Genomic DNA, 17,652 nt, shown 5'->3' with positions numbered 1-17,652 from the left:
CGTACCGTGCGGACCAGAGATGGAGAACAAACGGTGTCGGTGAAAGGAGCCTCTGTGCTGGTGCTGGCCCATCAGCTGCCCACCGGGGGCGCGAGAACAAAAGGCAATGTGCACGAAGTTCAGATACAGTCTGGTCATGCAGAAATCATGAGACCGGCTCAGTGGGTGGCAAACAAACCGGGAGCCCTCCTAATTCTTCATCAACTATGTCTAATCTTCACGGCCCACCTCAATCCCAGTCTGGAATTTGTCAAGTTTTCCAGAACAAAGCGTGGCTCAGGGCCATTTTTAAATCCACTTGGTGAGCATGTTGGGCTCTATCGTAATTTGTTTTTCATTTATATTCAGTTATTGTTTTAGTTTTATTTATTTAGTTGGTTTAGTTTCATCGACAGTGTTATTGGAGGCCCAGGACATGAGCTTGATCTTTGATTTTGGAGACAGTGTAGCACTGATGTTGAATATGAAAAATGTTCTCTGAAAACAGAGATTCTATAAGTCAAAATACAGCTCACATAAAACAACCAAAGCATGTGAAAGCATGTCAGTATCATGCAGGATTTTAGAAATACTGAGGCCAGAAATACTACCCACATCCACCCTAATCGCAGAAGAATATGAAACATATCAAAAATTTAAAGTAAAATTTTTGTAACATGAATTTAGTTACATGTTCAACTCAATTGGAACTGGAACATTTTTGTGGTTGGCCTAAAAGTATTCAGTCAATTGAAAGATATACAAACGCTGGAATGAGTTCCAAGGTTGCTAAACCCCACAAACATCCAGGACACGACCTCTGTGTCCTCATTAGCGTTAACAGCCCTTAGTGGAGATAAACCACTGAATAATTATGAGTGCTGTTGTCACTGATCATAATCAAAGTCTCAATTTGGCTCAACAATGACAATAAAGTTGAATCTAATCTACTCTAAAAAATTCTGTTTCAGCTGATGGCTGAAGCCAGAGGATTGTTCTCTGGTTCAGTCTCACATTTAATCATGTAAACTGTTGCCTAACAGTCCAGTTTGACATTAATACATTTATTTGGGCTTTTTTATTTGGATTATTCATTTACCTATTCATTTATGTTTCTATTTTAATGATCAACAAATTAAAATGAGCCCAGTGTGAGTTTTAGAGCAGCATCTGGCCTCCTGAAAGGCAGATTATTTTAACAATACGTCCAGATGACTTGATGCTCATTAACTCATCTCTGCGGCTCATTTCGAAACTGCTATTACACCTTATTCAGACAGAGTTTAGACAGTTCACCCCTACATGACAGGAAACTATGGGAACAGGAAAGAGTAAACAAATGTTTCCTGTAGATTTTAAGGGTTCAAAACCACATAACCACACCATGACTGCCCCTGTAAAACATGTAAACTTGAATATGACACTATGACAGCATGTGTGCTGTGCATATTAATGTACTTCAGAATACCTTAAAACAACCAGGCCTACTTTTGGACGCGTCCACTCACATTACAAATCTGCAGTGGGGGAAAAAAAGTGACTGGAAATGTGTTGTCACAGTGACTTTACAAGAAAAACGTCAGATTCTGTGTAATGTGGATGTTTTCTCCTCTTTCTGTGAGTGATCATTTCATCTTGTCTCTGAATAACCCACTTAAAAAGGGGAACTGAATAGAGAGAGGGCGACGTGCAGATGTTCAGGTTCAGTGCCCCAAATGCTTGAAACATTCTTCAAAAGGTGCACCTTAATAAAGAATCTTGAATCTTGAATCTTGAACCTCTCTGTGCCGTTGCCACAGAAACCTGAACTGCAGCATCTCCACCAGTGACCAGGCCCGAGTGACCAAATCAAATTACAATGACATCTGCAAAGAGCAAACACAGATACACACGGAGGCAGAGAGGGGGGTAGGAAGTGAGGAAAGATAGTTGCGTAGTTGCCTTCACTCTCTCTCCTTCTCTTATACACACACAAAGAGCCCATTACCAACCACATCCTGTAGTGAGTCCAACCTGTTTATCATAAAATATATCTCATTTTATTCTTTCAAGCTATTAAGTTGTGTTTTTTTCCTTTTTTATCAGCCTAATTCTAATGACATTCAACGATGTAGGAAACAACAGCAACAGGAAATAGGAAACAACAAAAAGCATCAACAAACCCAAATAATGAACCTCATCTTTACCACTGAAATATTCACTGAAAGGGAAGAAAACACGTCTTTCCCTGAACTTCGCTTCACATATTCTTAACCCTTTAACGTCCTCACCAAGAAAAAAGCAATGAAAAAATGTATTCTTTTTTTTCCTTGGGGCACTAATTACAAAAATCAATGTTTTTTTATGAACAGACCCCACATTTTTTGAAATATTGGCCTCTACCAAACGGTTGAGATGTCGTAAGTAAAACATGTTTTCAATAAGATACAGTGAGTCAAAATGTGCTCTACCATATGGTTGAGCAGAAGGTTAAAGGGTTAATATTTCAACCAGCCCTACAGGCCTGTGGTCTTTAAGAGGGCTGTTGTATACAACAGAATTCTTAAATGCTATTTAATAGAAATATTTCAAATGTTTCACAATTTCATCCACATTTTCCTTCAGTTAAGTGCAGCATTTTAGGTATGTTTGGTAAGTTTGAACACCATCAGGGCCAACAGGATTACAAGGGAAAAGATCCAGTGGACGCTGGAGAGCTGTTACAGACACAGGGAGCACTGTGTAGATAGACTTTCTGTAGGTTTTACTCTTTAAAATGTGGTGCAGCAGTGCCTCCTGGTGTTTATGGTGTGCCACAGTAGACTCACTTTGACTCTGACCAAATAAACTCCCACAGTGACATTCACACCTCTCTTTTTTTAAATAAATAAAAAGTTTCTTGCAGTATTTCACTTTGTATCTTTTTTTAAAGTTCACCACCACAACTGTGACCGTGTATGATAATTAGTAACAAGCAAAGCCTGGAGAGGAGTTTATTAGAGGTGAACGCACCCTTTCTGCCGTGTCAGGACGAATCACAGCATAGCTGAGGTGAACAGTTGTCAGGGGAGGATGTGGTGAGCTGATGATGATAACGACAGATAACAGCTCTGCTCTGAGTTGGCTTTGATACAAACTATACAACACCTATTATGTCAATGCAAAGTAAGCAGTGGAATGAAACAAGTCTTTAAATTCTTTTTCTGATTGATATGCTCTCATTTAAAAACTGAACAGGTAGCAGGGACCATGACATCACTGACTACTTTCAATACAGAGGAAGCGGAGGATGTCAAGTTAACTATGTGCATTTTCACACATCCTCCTCTGGCAGTTACACTTGTTGTTTGGTTTCCAGACTCAGTTCAGTAAAACAGGGCAAATTTGTTGGAGTTTGTAGATCACTGACTCCATGTCAACACAGCCAATCGCAGCTAAAGGTCCAATATTTCAGATGCTGGTTCTCAAAGGTCCACTCAGTGAGAGCTGTTCAGCAGCGGAAATGCAGCTCAACAACGCCACCACGTGGTTAAAATGGAACATTACATCAAAAGGAGTATCTGGTTTCACCACCACTGCCACCTTCTGGAAAACTTTGTAGTGTTTCAGAAAGGACTAAATAGACATGATTGCAGATTACTGTTTATACTGTCATCTCTGGATTGATGGTAATAATTAAGAAAGCTGAAGGCTATGTTGGGTAATCCACAGACTACAGGTCTCCACAAGCTAAAATGAAAAATTTGAGATCAGATTCAAACACAGAAACAGTTTCATTCCCAGTAGCCATGTAGAGTTTTAGTGAAATAAATCATATGGACTTTCCAGACACATAAGGCTTGCACAACTGAACAATTTGCCCAACAAATTATATATTGTTATATATTATTAAGAACAAATGATTATCTTCCCAGTGTTAGACAGCAACTGTTGTCAGAAGGCATCATCTTCCCCTGCGTTCCATATCGTGAATAGTTGCCACTGAGAAGAAGACATTTCCCTGACATCTCAAATGCTCCATAAAATAATCCAATATCATACAGCACGTAAAGCATATCATAATGACCAACATACCTTTAATTAAGTCTGCACTGTTTTATTGATTGAACAATGCCAAAGAGTAGTTTACAATTGAGACGGGAAAAAACGCCAGACCTTAGCACGCAGGCTAAAAAGTTGTGCGTGTTTATAGTTTAACTTAATGATGTGGCAGGTGTTTGAAGATGTCCTTAGGCACACTACAGAGGCGAAGGTGCAGGTAACAGAAATGTCCTGGTCTTTAACGTTTGTCGATTTCAGATTTTTCCCGGGAAAGTTCCATTCTCTAACTGCTCGTCCCATTTGGCAACCTGTGGGAGAGATCAGAGGCAATGTTAGCCCCGTCTGCCAGCACGCTAATACGCACGTCTGTTGCTTTATATCCACAGTAGTTTCAAGTTGATCACCAACAGATTCCTGAGAATGGAAGTTCATTCTTGTCCCGTATGCGTATCAAAACAGCCTCACAACTGTGGCACCTAATAGCCTCAAAAATCTCAACTCTAAGAAAGGTTGGCGTTATCTGGTAGTTTTCCAAACTTTCAAAGCAACATATGCAACAGATGTGAGACTATTTGGTCAAGGCAAGAAATATATGGTGCAGCATGCACACAAAAAGCAATAAAAATTTACATTTGCATTCACGTTAAAGACCTTTATCATATGCAGCTTAATGCGTCTCAACCTCAGACAGCATGTTGAAATAGTAACATGAGTCAAACAATGAGTCTGTCTGCATCAACACAAGCCACAATATGCAGTGTTTGCAAGGAAAAAATCCCAACAGAAGTATCAGAAAATAATCTAGTGATCCATTTCCCAATAAAATACCAGAAAGGACTGAGGGAGCGATCAGAACTGTAATCGTATAACTTACCCAGCTAATGGGACAGAGGCTCTTGAAAACCCTCTGGTACCAGTCACAGGGAGACGCATCCTGACCTTTGGCTGTCAGAGCCTTGTTGCACCTGTGGTAGTCTGGAGCAAAAATGAACAAAAGGGTTCAGGGTTAGTCATCCGACACAATGTTCATACTATAAACACCAGGGAAAAAAGCCACAGAGCTCTGAGGAAAATACTGCGTTTATCTGTTTGTAAGTGTCAGTTTGTGAGACCAATACTGTATATGTTAAAGAAACTCAAAGCTATATACATAATGAAACATTCAGGCATCTCCCAGTGTCGCTTGCTAAGTGCCTGTCCTTGGATCTTGAGTCTGACAGTCTTATGACCCAGTGATCTCGTCCTGTTGGACCTTGTCCTCACCCAGGTAGTTCTGGAAACAGTTGCGGGTCTGGTTGGTGTTGGGGAACCGGGCGTCAAAGGGAGCTGTCTTGAAGCCCTGAATCTTCTCCTCAATAGTAGACATCTTTATGAGCGTCAGTCAGACGTCTAATCGACATTGAAAAAAGACACACAGTGGAATATTTAGACGGCTGCAATTAGTTTGTAAAAAATAATGGAGGATAGCCAGCACAGCTGCCACCGGATAACCTCTGCATAAGGTTCAATGTTAGCTGGCTAGGCTAAAAATAGCGACGTGATCAAAGTGTTACTTGTGTTAGCTTTGTTTATCTCCACTCAATGCTAGTTTCTTATCAGGCTTAATGATACACATAAACAAACTAGCTACCTCACTCTTAAAACAAAGCAAACATCAGAAGTGTGAATATGAGTTAGTGTAGTGGTCGGACAGTTAACGTAGCTAATGCTAGCTGTTAGCTAGCATGTCAACTTATCTGGATGGGTATAAAACACGTTTGAGAAGGCCTGCTTGTTCCGAGAGGTTTTGTAGACCAAATCACCAGGAAAAAACGAGAGAGATAAAAGCTTATAGTTCGTGACAATAACACCAAAATTCAGAAAAAGCGACAGCTAACCTTGGGACGTTTCTCAGTGTGTCCTCGGTCCTCTTCAGAAAAATGTCCTTCCTCGTTGATGCGCAAAGGATGATGGGATATCTGGTAGTGAGCCTGCATATGGAGTCCTGCCTCTAAAGTTTTCAGGTTTCTAAAAATCTTTTTTTTACATTTTTGTTGAGCTACAACGACTGTAATAATTATGTCTTTTTTTGCCTGTCTTTTCTTTTAATTATGCATTTGTGTAAAACATGATATTTGGTGTTTTTGTGTTTTGTTTATGATGAAACAATAAGAGTAGTATTAGTAGTAAAAGTATTGAAGGAAGTGCAAACAAACGACTCAGAGGACACACATTTACATCTCTCATCAGATTGCCACTGAGCATCAGGTGGGTGGTCACTGAAAGGTATAAAAAAGTGTGTATGAATTCTTGGTGCTGGACAGAATTACAAGTGAAAGGTAGAAAAATGGAATCTGCACACTAGATTATGCTGCTGTGAACATTTATTGACTGAATGGCATTCAGACCAGTTGCAGTGGAATATATTATACTACTTGAAACTACAGTGTGTTCGTGAGAGGCAGCATTGACAGGCTAATTTTAGTCACTGTTAAAGATTCATGATTTTGAAGCATAACATTAGATTAATGAGTCTGGACTGCAGGACTGATATATTTTAAAGTTAAGTTGAGCTAAAGCACTCTTGCTTCTGTTTTCCATAACGAAGAGAAACTTCGGGGTTGGCATCTTAGGGAAGTCATAAATCAGTGTTGGAGTGGCATAAAGTCTTGTTTGATTTTATCAGGCGGCATCTAAAGTAATCAGATTGTTGACTCAAATCTGTCTCAAATCAAAGTCACTGATGGAAGTCACCTCAGGCCACAGGAAAATACAACTTACGTAATGTCACCAGATAAACTCCAATGTTTCCAGTATTACTTATTAATTCCTTTGATCAAACATTGTTTCACAACATCATGTGTAAGTAAATCTATCACACATCAGTTTATTGCTCCTGGGTGGTTATTCACACAAAAATAAGACCAATTACGGTGAGACCTGATCTGTTGTATCAATATGGTGCCAACAGTGACAGCAATGTTACAGTTACTGTTCATGTTGTCCACTTTTAAAATGTGTACAGATACTTTGAAACACTGGAGGAACCTTTGAAATGGGACAAGGGTTATCGACACGTTACGACCTATTCGTTATGACCTATTTGGTCTAGAAATGCAGATTTTGTCCCTGAACTGGGACAAAGTGACAGTCCCCTTTCTCTTTCCATCACCATCTTCCTGTCAAAGACGAGGTCAAAGATCACAGGTGTCTCTGTCGCTCCCTCCAGCTTCCTGTCTCACTGTGTGTGTTTCCTTCATCCTCTTTTTAGCAAATCCTCAAACTGCGTCCTCTGTTTGTTTTGTGATGCATTTCGAAATCTTTTGTAATCATAAAATGACAACCCAGCACCTTTTAATTTTAACTTGCCACATTCTTAAAAACTTGTTGTGGCTTTGAGACCCTGTTTGATGTCATTAAACTTTATTAGGATGAAACAGTGACATTTGTATCTAATCCACACAGACAAAAAGATTGACTGATTGCATAGTGAATATACAGTAATATTCCCAACAAGGTCTCAAAGACTCATATGTGTGTTTAAACTCACCCTTCTCTTGCTTTCTACCAATCTCTCCCTCTCTCTCTCTCTCACCCAGTCAGGATATAGGTGTTGTCCACTGCAAAGGAAGGAAATTCTGTCACTTAGAACAATGGGCCTGTTTCTCTATCTATAGACGCAGAGAGGCTGGGAGCCAGAGGGAGAGAGGGAGCAGATCTTATCCACTTAGAAGGAAAAGATATTTTAGTTAACAGAAGATTGAACTAATGGATGACAAGTATTAGGTATGTGCATGTACATGGGTGACAAGCTTTTGAAAATGGAATTTCGTCGTGGGCAAAAAGAAGCGTACAAGGTTATTGGATCACTTTGAGTTGCGTATTTGCATTTCGGTGGCAAAGAATCATCATAACGCACTAAAGAAGGATCAGAACTAACTTTGGGTAAGTGTTTTTAAAAATCTAACAGCTAAAAGCGTTTGATTTTCTTTCTTATACCTGTTTGATTGAATGGTCTTCAAAATATTTCACCACAACATGAAGCACTGGACGCTCATTGAAAACTGCCATTTTTTCTGTCTGGAAAGACAACAGCAGATTTTAGGTGTGGACACACGTCAAGATTTGTAGTCTTGTCAGAAATCATCCTTCAAACGGTGGTAGTTTTCCAGAGGAATGCAATGATTTTGTTCAGGCCTCCAAATTCCACATGTAAGGATAAAAAAAAAAAAGCAAGTGTGATAAGTGTGATCCTCCATTTTGATGAAACTGACACTGAGGACTGGACAGGCAGTGATGTTTGCAGTGGGTTTTTCCCTGTAAGTGCGACAGCTGGACTTGCATCCTATCAAAACGGGCTTCCTGTTTGAGGATGGGAAATTCATGCTATGATTTTCAGGGGCTGATTGGGGTGTTTCGGTCTTTCTATTTGTTTTCACCATGTTGACAACCTGCTGCAGGTATCCTGTTGATATTTTTTGATGCTGACATCATGCCATTGTTATATTGTTTCAGTCCTGGCATTCCTGACACACATTCCTCACTGCAGTGTGGAGGTAGATTAAGCAGATCAGGGGAAACATGACATTTACAGTATCGTGACATACTGCTCAATTGTTGAATTGAAAAGCCACATTTGCTCTTAATATTTGCACGTCTTTCTCCCTCCCTGTGTCAGATGGAGGGGTCTGGCAGTCCTCGCTTCAGAAAGCTCCATTTCCCAGTGGGTCTGTGGATCAACTCACCAAGGAAACACTTTGCCAAGCTAGGGGGTCGCTGGCCCAGCGCTATCTCTGTAAAGTCAGTCTGAATTTCTCTTATATTCACACTGCTTCCACTGCAATTAGCATCCTTTCAACCCTGTAACCTTTCCCTGTTTTATTTTAGTCCTTGTTGTTTTTCCGTGTTTAGTCAATCATAATTCACAGCTGACTGGTCTCTTCCTTTCTCCTTCCTCTCTCTTCCATCTGTCTTCCCCTCCTCTGTTGTTCCCAGGTCGACCACCAGCTCTGACGCAGCCTCCCTCCACGAGGCCCCATCTGCTCCTTCCTCTTCCCTTTCTAACTCCACCCCCTCGCTGGCTTCCCCTACCCCATCCCCATCTCCTTCCCCGGCCTTCCTCAGGCCCCGGCCTGCTGGGCCCCAGTCCCGCACAAAGCGCCTTTCCAATATCTTCCTGCGAGGGCGCTCCAACAGTGACCGGGACCGGGCAGTGGGGGAGAGGGAGAGGGAGGTATGGGCTCACTCAGCTGCCCCATCCTCCCACCACTACTTGCCCCCTGCTTCTTCCACTGCCCCGGGCCTGATCAAGATCTATGGAGATGCCCTCTCCAGTGGAGCCAACTATCGCTCCCTGCTGGCCAACATTCACTCCACAGCCAGGCAGCTCATCGCCCAGGTCATCACTCGGTACACTGAGAGAGAGAGGGAGGAGACAGATGACGCAGGTATAAGAGAGGGAAATTTTCTCTCATTTGGACCTCTGCTGTGAGCCATTACTGGGAATTGTTTGTTCACAATTTTTTAACCAATTGGGAATGACTTAATATAAACATAAACCACAGTGTTATGGAAAAATAATTACCCCACCCCCCCTCTTCCCCCTTTCCTCCATTACCTTCTAGTTCTCCAGAAACACAGCCCAGAGGACTTCCTGTTGTGTGATGTCATTGGAAAGCCCATCCAGCAGCCAGATGGAGCTATCAAATGGGAGACAGAGTGCCGGAGAAGCGTTGCCCCATGGGAATGTCCCTTGTTATTAGTGGACATGTGGCGGCCTAAGGACGGATTTGAGCGGCGCTTTGAAATCCAAAGAAAGGAAGACTATGAGAGAGAAGAGAGGGAGAGAGAGAAGGAGCGGGAGAGGGAGGGAGAGAATTATCAAGGTATGTGTGAGACTCAACAGGTAGGCATGTTGGCATTCAAAGGAAAATCTGACCGATATTCTGCTGGACAACAGGTGTGCGCTGGCGGCGGAGCAGGATGTCATCAGGGGGCGGACAGGAGGACAGCGAGCGCGGCCACCGTGGAAGGAACACAGAGCTCAGGAGGAGCATCAGCGACATGAACCTGAGTCTGCGCCGTCGCCAAGGCAACCACGTCAGCAAAGACCCACGTAGCTCTGGCAACCTGCCTAACAACAATGGAGGGATGCAGGATAGGAAGAACATTGTGAGCATGATCAACCCACAGCCTGGAGAGGTAAAGAGGATGACGTGATAAGGAAAAACTGGATTAATCATGCATTTGGTTGGTTTACCATCTTTTCTTAACCCTCTTTTTCAGATTAGAGCTTCAAAAGCTGAAGCAAAGGTTGGATGGACGAACCAGCCAGCCGAGGACGAGAAGGATTACTCCAGCTGTGACCTGGAAGTGATGTCACAAAGTTTGATCCTTCCACCCACAGACCGGCCCTACTTCCTGTTGCTGCAGGGTTACGATCAGAGCAAGGCAAGACATGCTGACAGATGATATCGCACACACAATTACTCACAAACAACACACACACACACAGACACACAGAGCCACACGCACGGACGTTTACATGGTGTACAAGGTGCATACACACTGATGTGCATGTTTGCAAACTAACAGGCATGTTGTGAAGGATTTGTGCAGATGTCAACATGTGCACACACCCTGTGCATGACATCATACCTGCATGTCTGTAATCGCCACATACCATCAGGGTTTCCATCGCTCTACAAGCCTCTCCCATTCAGCATCCCGCTCAAAACAGCCCCAGAGCAGCACAATGCCTCAACAATTTATCCAACCAAAGCACAAAACCCCTCTGTGTACATCACTTCATCACACACAATGACCTCACACAGGTCTCCATTGTAGCAACCTGTGACACACTTCATACCTTATCAAACGCCTTCTGTTCAACTTAACATCTCTAAGATGGAAGATCGACATAAAGCATAGCACTTCAAAGATAACAGACCTCCCTGACTTTCTTCTGCTCTCCGCTGTGTGTGTTTTGTTTAGGATTTTGTTTTGTACATCATGGTGGGACATACGCATGTGTTTGGAAGAAAGCCCACAGTGAGGGAGAGAGAGAAGGATAGAGAGAGGGAGAGGAAAGGGAAAAGGCCCCTGAAGGTGGACACGTTCCTCTCTGCCCCTGACCTCTTGGCCAGACACTTATTGGTCAGGAGAGACTCGGCTGTTCCCGAAACGCCCACAGGACAAGGTACTAAAACAGTTACTAACTCATATGGATCCACGGTGCACTTGATGTGTTAAAGTCTTCCATAACCTAATTTCATTTTATCGTAGCTCTGATGCGGCCCTTCAGAAGAGGTGCAGTCACACACAACGGAGTGGCACTTTACAGGGAGACAGTCCTAAGGCCTGGGGATTTGATTGGTCTGGGGAACCACTTCCTTTTCCTGTACCGAGACCCCCGTGTGACTCCAGCTCCACCGCTGGCATTGACCCTGCCATGGCAGGCTGATGCCTCCAACACCTGCTGCCCCTCAGGGTTGGTGGACAGACAGGAAGCACTGAGGCAGTACCTGGGATCTACGGAGGCAGTCCTGAAGTTCCATCCCCGTCACGCAGATTCCCTGTTACAGGTGAGACGGGTAGAAGCTATAAGCTCTTACTAACTATCCATCATAGAAAAATGGCCTTGATGACATGTGTCATGTTTATCTCTCGCTTTTCTTGTAGGAGATAATCTCCAAAAATTCCTCTCCAGACTCTGGGGGTGGGCCTTTAGCTCCTGCGTATCTCCTGTCAATCATGATAGATCATGCCTCCAAACACCTGGACCCTGTTCTCACACCACAGATATTACTCAGATCAGCCAATCTAATTAAAGAAATTGTCTGGGTAAGTAGGAAAAAAATTATATATGACAGATCTATAAAGTTTTAAAAAATGATATGTGGGTTGCCCTGATAGTCTAGGAGCTCTGGGGCCAACCATGAACCACAATGAACACGACAACCGAGGATCTGTTTCTCTCTTTCATTTCCTCATGTCTTCTTACTGCTACCTTTATATTAAAGGCATAAAAAAAAACATTTAATACAAAGAAAAACCCTACTTAAGCACAGCTTTTGAGTTGCTATCACCAGCATGCTAACAGGCTCAAAATAACATTGCTAACATGCTGATTTTCAGCAGATATAATGTTTTCCATGTTCACCATCTTAGTTTAATGTGTCCAGGCTGAGGTTGATGAAAATGTCACTAGTTTTGCAAGTATTTGGTCATAAACCAAAGTATTGGACAAACTGATATTTTGACCTGATGATGGTGCTAGTTTAAAGGTTAGAGGTTCACCAAATAATGAATGTCTGAACCAAATTTCATGGCAATCCATCCAATAGTTGAGGAGACATTTCACTAAAAGTCAACCTCTGGGAAACATGAATGTCAATCTACTTCAGTCTGGACCAACGTAGACTGAGTGACACTGCCATCCACAGAGACAGCCTGGATAAAAGCAACAGCTCAATGCATGTTATGGTATGTTAAGTAAAATAATTCAATTTCTCAGAAGTCTAACAATGGTTCATCTGTGGAGCATGTAACAACGGAACTATGAACCTTTTTGAGATAGTAATGACAAGTATAACAAAATGCCACACTAAAAACAGATGGAGGTTGCCACATTCAGTCAGACAGAAAAAGCGGCAGACAGACATATGCCCTTCATTGTGGCCTGCTACGTTGTGGACAGGAGCGAGGATGAGCTGATGTCACTGCCCTCCTGCTGGAAAATGTGCTGTAATTGTCCTGGCTGCAGGGCTAGGCTCTGCTCCCCCTCCTCCACCCCCACACTAAGCCGAGATGTCTCTCCCTCTCTTCCGACTCCAACTCTCTTTACAGGATAACATTAAGGAATTTGGGGATAAGCATCCCACGCAAAAGTAAGAACATTTTTGTTCTACGTCATGTTTCCTCTGTTTAGAGATCTCCAGCTGAGTGATTTATGATACATTTGTGCTTGTGCTGTTATGTCTCTGGTAAATTTTTGTAGTATGATGAAAGCATTGTAACACCATGATGTTGAAAAATGGCTGGAATATAGTTGAGTAATAATAACTCTGTCTATTTTTACTCGCAGTATGGTTTGATTCTCTTTTATAGCACAAACAAAACACTGACAGGAGAATGTTCAGAAGGATTTTACAGCTAACATAACTTTGCCATTACATAAATGTTTCCAGCTCCACAGAACAAGAAGGTGAGATAACCACGCCGAATGTCCAGAAACTGTCATCTGACCTTCGGCCCCTGATGTTCTGGATGTCAAATGCCACAGAGCTCCTTAACTTCTTCCAGGTCAAGGTTGAAGCCATGGAGAAAGAGTGGGAGTTTGAAGGTGAGTGATTTAAAAATGACGGTAATGACTGTTTCAAGTCAAAAATAACTTTTGGAAGCTGTGATCCTTTAAGTGAAATATCGCAGAACTTCCAATATTGAGTGTAGAAATGAAAGCAGACACAAAATGTTTAATTCATCTTAAAGCCCTGGGGGACCCACTTTTGACGGCCGACATGGACACCTGCTCAGAAGCTCTGGCACAGCTGGATGACGTTATTATGCACACCTTCCAACAGTGTGTGTATCACCTCACCAAGGTACAGTAAACAAAAAAATCAACATACTTTACCATTTTATATGTGTGGCGCCAGATGTCAATCAAACTGCAATTGTGGAAAGCCACTACCAATTAAACCTCACAAAGAGACAGCAAATTGTCTTTCTTAAGACTTAATGCATTTTTTTGTTTTGCACGATGTTTGTGAACCACCACCCACAATTTATTTTAATGTTTTCCAGCTGTGAGCAGCTCCTACATTTTCTCTGTGTTTTGTATCTTGGTAAAAGAGTGTGCATCAACAGTACGATTGAAAACATATACTAAATACAGTCAGTATTTAGTATTCATACCATGTAATTTTAATATACTTTCTTTTGCCTCTTTTCCAGTATGAACACACTACATACTAAAACTCTGCTTAGAATTAATGACTTAATCCTGCTTGGATTTGGGACTTGCCCCACTAGAGGCCCCACTAGAGGCTAACATGTTCACAGTGACAGTGCTAACATCCTGATGTTCAGCAGGTGTAATGTTGAGCATGTTCACGACCTGAGTTTAGTACGTTAGCTTACTAATCAGCAATAAATTAGCTAATTAGCAATAAACACAAAGTACAGTACAAGCTTGTGTACATGTATCAGTTATGCAGATATTTGTTGGAAAAAGTTTTACCTGATGATAGTGCTGGACAAAAAGTCCACCAAAGTTATTAGAATTCAACCCAAGGTAGACATGGACATGTGTACCAAATGTCATTGCAATTTATTCAATAGCAATTAAACAAGCCAGCCTCAACCACAAATGTCAAACTCATGGCGGAGTTGAAGTCAAGGGGATCCACAAAGTCAGTAGGATCTAACCTTGGGGAACAAAATTTTGCGCCAATCCATCCTGTAGAGGTCAAGACATTTCACCTTGCTGGTGGTGCTAGAGAAAAAGTAATTAGGGTGCATCCTCTAGAGACCATGAATATCTGTCAAATTGTCATGGCAATCCTTCCAGTATTTCAGTCTACCAAAATGGTGGACTGGCAGATTGACTGACATTGCCATTTCTAAAGCCATGTGAATAGCGTGATTAAAAATGACAAAACAACTCTCCACCTTCCTCTCTATCCTCTTCATCTTAATCCATCCCAACTGAATCTGTTCCCTCCCCATTCATTCTCCAGCAAAATATATATCTTATTTTTTACGCAAATTAACTTAAATTAACCTTCTTCCATTTCTGTCCACAAAGACCCTTTACTCGCTCCTTCCATCTCTCCTGGACAGCAACCCATTCTCCAGAGAGGAGAAGGAGAAGGAGAAGGAAGGAGCTCAGGGTGTAGAGGGAGAAGAGAAAAGAGCGGGGGAAGGAGAGGTGGATGATGTGTCTGCCTTACCGCCCAAAGTTGGCGGGCTTGTTGAAGTCTATCGCTGTTCCCTGATGCTGTCACGGGAGGCATGTCTGTCCCCACCGCTCACCTCCCAAACCTTTGGCTACCTCTTTTTCTTCACCAACACCTCCTTGCTCAACACGCTGCTGGAGAGGGGTGAGATGTAGCTCTGTAACTTTTGCTCATCAGTGCCACTGTGACCACAAGTGACAATGAGGACATAATGTTGAATGAAGTAATAGTAGTAGTAGCCCTGTGTAATGTAACAGTAGCACAAAGAGAGAAGAAGTGAGAGAGTTAAGTGGCCATTAGTAATGCCAGTTATACAGCAATGTCTACTTTCTAACATGAGCAAACAATAAGTCAAAATCAAAATCTTTCATTTGTAAAAGAAAAATTATGTTTGATCTACATCTCCAGTCTTATTCTATTTAAATACACACCAATATTCTATTCATGTGTTTTATGGAAATGTACACATTTTTTCTCTCTGTTCTCTACCGTGTCCACTTCCATTTTCTTAGATGGGCTGTTTTCGTGGTCCAGAGCAGTCCAGATCCGTGCAAACTTGGACCTGGTTCTGGATTGGCTCCAGGGGGCAGGATTAGGGGACATAGCCTCTGAGTTTCTGAAGAAACTGTCAGTCACAGTCAACTTCCTGTGTATTCCCAAGACTCGACTTATTCAGGTAATACAGCTACATGTACAGTGTTCCTTCTCAGCCCTAGCCCAAGAATATTCAATATTTTTTTCTCTGTGTTTCATCACTCGTCATTCAGTCATCCTGGCCCAGTCTACAAGAGGACCACGCCTTGTTAAGCCCTGCCCAGTTGCACCACCTGCTCACCCATTACAAGCTGGGTCCAACCAGAGCCCCACCAGCATGCTGGGCCCCTCCGCCAGGCATGGACCTGTGTGGCGGTAATACATACACAAACTAATATTATTATAATATAAACTAATAACAATGCAACCACATGAAACCATGAATTTATCTGCAAAGTCAATTGTCTCTTGATTATCATTTTCTGATCTTTTAGACATCTTTGAGAGCTTCCTGGACCATCCTCCTCTAATCCTGCCAAATGAGACACCACGCCTTGACCTCTCCCAGCCAATCCCAAGCCCTGAGCTCCAAAAGGAAGTCACACGTCTCCGCACCTTCTTGTGGGGCCTCGATCAGGATGAGCTCCCTGCCAATCAGAGGACTCGGCTTTGAGGAAGCCCATATTTGTCTCTAAATGGATGTCTGGTAGAAGAAGGAGTAGAAGAGGATATCACCAGAAACAGCAAACCAGATGGCACACCACAAAAAATGCAACTGGGACATGTTTTCTACATTTTGTTGCCTGGTTGTTGTTTTTTCATGACATTTCCATATCTATCGATTTATTCATTTAGATATTTTCAAGTAAGAGAAATGTATTGGCTTTGGTATGTCTTTATAGATTTTCTTTTAAAGCAGGGAGTAAAACCCCATGTCTGTGGGGCCACGCAGTGTTATGCCTTACGTGACTGTTTTACTTGGCTTTAATGTATGTTTTTAAACCACTTGTTTTTAATAAAATGCTGAATTCTCGTCTCAAAGACTTACAGTTTCCGCATGATCTTTGACAAGCATGTTTCCCACAGCAGGGCCCCTTTAGCTTGGCACTCGACTCGACTTAGACACCAGAAATGTTCCACAAGGTGGCAATGCAGGACTCGTTCCCCTCTGACATTAAAAGATGAGCCTGCAGGTAGAATTGCTTGACTAAGGAGGCAATCACACAACTACATTATCGTCTGCTCCAAAGGCACATTCTCATTTCCTGTAATAATGGTAGCATCTTACGAAAGGTCATGACTCAAGCAAGCAAATGAGACTGTGACGACCACACACAAAGGTCACCTTTACCAAGGAAAGCTGTTATAAAGGTGAAAGCTGATGACATAAGAGCAGGAGAGACTTTAATTTCCCTTTGGTTGATTTGAGACACTTAAGGGGTCTGATCAGTAGGATTTCCCACTTCATTGATGTGGTACAATCCCTTGGCCCAATAAAAAGTCCAGCTCATTAAGCATAAATTAGCAAATGGCTGTCATGAACAGACAGCAGACAGGTGATATCATCAACAGGAGTGAGTAACCGCTTAACTTGAACTTGACCTGTCACAAATTTGTAATATCCAGTCAATTTCACCGTCTAGTCAGCCAGACGTCTTCAGAAAACACTTCACCACTTTCTTTGTTTTGAGAGTGAAGCTCTATGACGTCTCCACAAACTCAAGTTATCATGATCCTCCTTTTGGCGTCCAGCCAAATGGCTTCCTTTCTTCCGGTCAGCTTCTCGGATGAATTCCTTTACGGTAAAAAGCACAAAAAACATCAGTCCCGTGAGAGACCCCCGCTTACATCATCACTGTTGCCTCCGGTTTTGTTTCCCCCGTTTCTTGCTGTGCTGACATCAAAAAACATGCCATTGAGATAGACCGCTTATAGATTATGAATCATGGGAAGAGGCTCCCTGTGGTTACATTTATCAATTAGGTGATTGTAATCACTCTCATTTGAAATTCAATGTGGTGTATGAGTGAGAGTGAGACTGTGTTTGTGTGCTAATTTCAACTTTCCAGTAATGTCAAACAGATGTGTCTGTAGTTTTATAATTGAACACAGATGGGGTTCAGATTGGTATAGGTCCATGCTGATTGTGTGATATTACAGTAGTCTGTGATACATTATGGTG

The 17,652-nt window shown here is 42.2% G+C and overlaps 2 protein-coding genes across 3 annotated transcripts; one reads left to right on the top strand and one right to left on the bottom strand.

Moving 5' to 3' along the window:
• Positions 1-3,397: 3,397 nt before the first annotated feature.
• On the bottom strand, positions 3,398-5,935 carry cox6b2 (cytochrome c oxidase subunit 6B2). Of its 2 annotated transcripts, XM_070835240.1 has the most exons (4): positions 5,877-5,935; positions 5,263-5,388; positions 4,874-4,974; positions 3,550-4,307 (listed from the first exon to the last, which is right to left on the bottom strand). In XM_070835240.1, the coding sequence occupies exons 2-4, from the start codon at positions 5,363-5,365 to the stop codon at positions 4,254-4,256; spliced, it is 258 nt and encodes an 85-aa protein (XP_070691341.1). In that variant the 5' UTR covers positions 5,366-5,388; positions 5,877-5,935; the 3' UTR covers positions 3,550-4,253. The 2 variants fall into 2 exon arrangements, with proteins under 2 accessions (XP_070691342.1, XP_070691341.1); XM_070835241.1 differs by lacking the exon at positions 5,877-5,935 and having other exon boundaries at positions 3,398-4,307; positions 5,263-5,378.
• Positions 5,936-7,611: 1,676 nt separating this feature from the next.
• On the top strand, positions 7,612-16,498 carry rasip1 (Ras interacting protein 1). Its single transcript, XM_070835069.1, has 16 exons — positions 7,612-7,923; positions 8,657-8,778; positions 8,974-9,425; positions 9,603-9,863; positions 9,938-10,179; positions 10,264-10,428; positions 10,972-11,176; positions 11,263-11,561; positions 11,659-11,820; positions 12,826-12,866; positions 13,167-13,321; positions 13,468-13,580; positions 14,786-15,080; positions 15,449-15,612; positions 15,704-15,845; positions 15,965-16,498. Exons 2-16 carry the CDS (start codon positions 8,657-8,659, stop codon positions 16,141-16,143), a joined length of 2,997 nt encoding a protein of 998 aa, XP_070691170.1. The 5' UTR covers positions 7,612-7,923; the 3' UTR covers positions 16,144-16,498.
• The last annotated feature ends 1,154 nt before the right edge of the window (positions 16,499-17,652 follow it).

Source organism: Pempheris klunzingeri, chromosome 8 (genome assembly GCF_042242105.1).
Source record: "Pempheris klunzingeri isolate RE-2024b chromosome 8, fPemKlu1.hap1, whole genome shotgun sequence".
Classification (NCBI taxonomy): Eukaryota; Metazoa; Chordata; class Actinopteri; order Acropomatiformes; family Pempheridae; genus Pempheris; species Pempheris klunzingeri.
Note: the sequence above shows the minus strand (reverse complement) of the source record. Positions and strands in the feature narration are given on the sequence as shown.

What these genes read in the sequence shown, in the direction of transcription:
- cox6b2 (XM_070835240.1), bottom strand. Translation starts at nt 5,365, where the DNA reads ATGTCTACTATTGAGGAGAAGATTCAGGGCTTCAAGACAGCTCCCTTT. An exon ending in CTGTTTCCAGAACTACCTGG is followed by an intron (nt 4,975 to 5,262) that starts GTGAGGACAAGG and finishes TTTTTGCTCCAG; the next exon opens with ACTACCACAGGTGCAACAAG. An exon ending in GCCTCTGTCCCATTAGCTGG is followed by an intron (nt 4,308 to 4,873) that starts GTAAGTTATACG and finishes TCTCTCCCACAG; the next exon opens with GTTGCCAAATGGGACGAGCA.
- rasip1 (XM_070835069.1), top strand. Translation starts at nt 8,657, where the DNA reads ATGGAGGGGTCTGGCAGTCCTCGCTTCAGAAAGCTCCATTTCCCAGTG. An exon ending in GATAAGCATCCCACGCAAAA is followed by an intron (nt 12,867 to 13,166) that starts GTAAGAACATTT and finishes AAATGTTTCCAG; the next exon opens with CTCCACAGAACAAGAAGGTG. An exon ending in AGGCATGGACCTGTGTGGCG is followed by an intron (nt 15,846 to 15,964) that starts GTAATACATACA and finishes CTGATCTTTTAG; the next exon opens with ACATCTTTGAGAGCTTCCTG.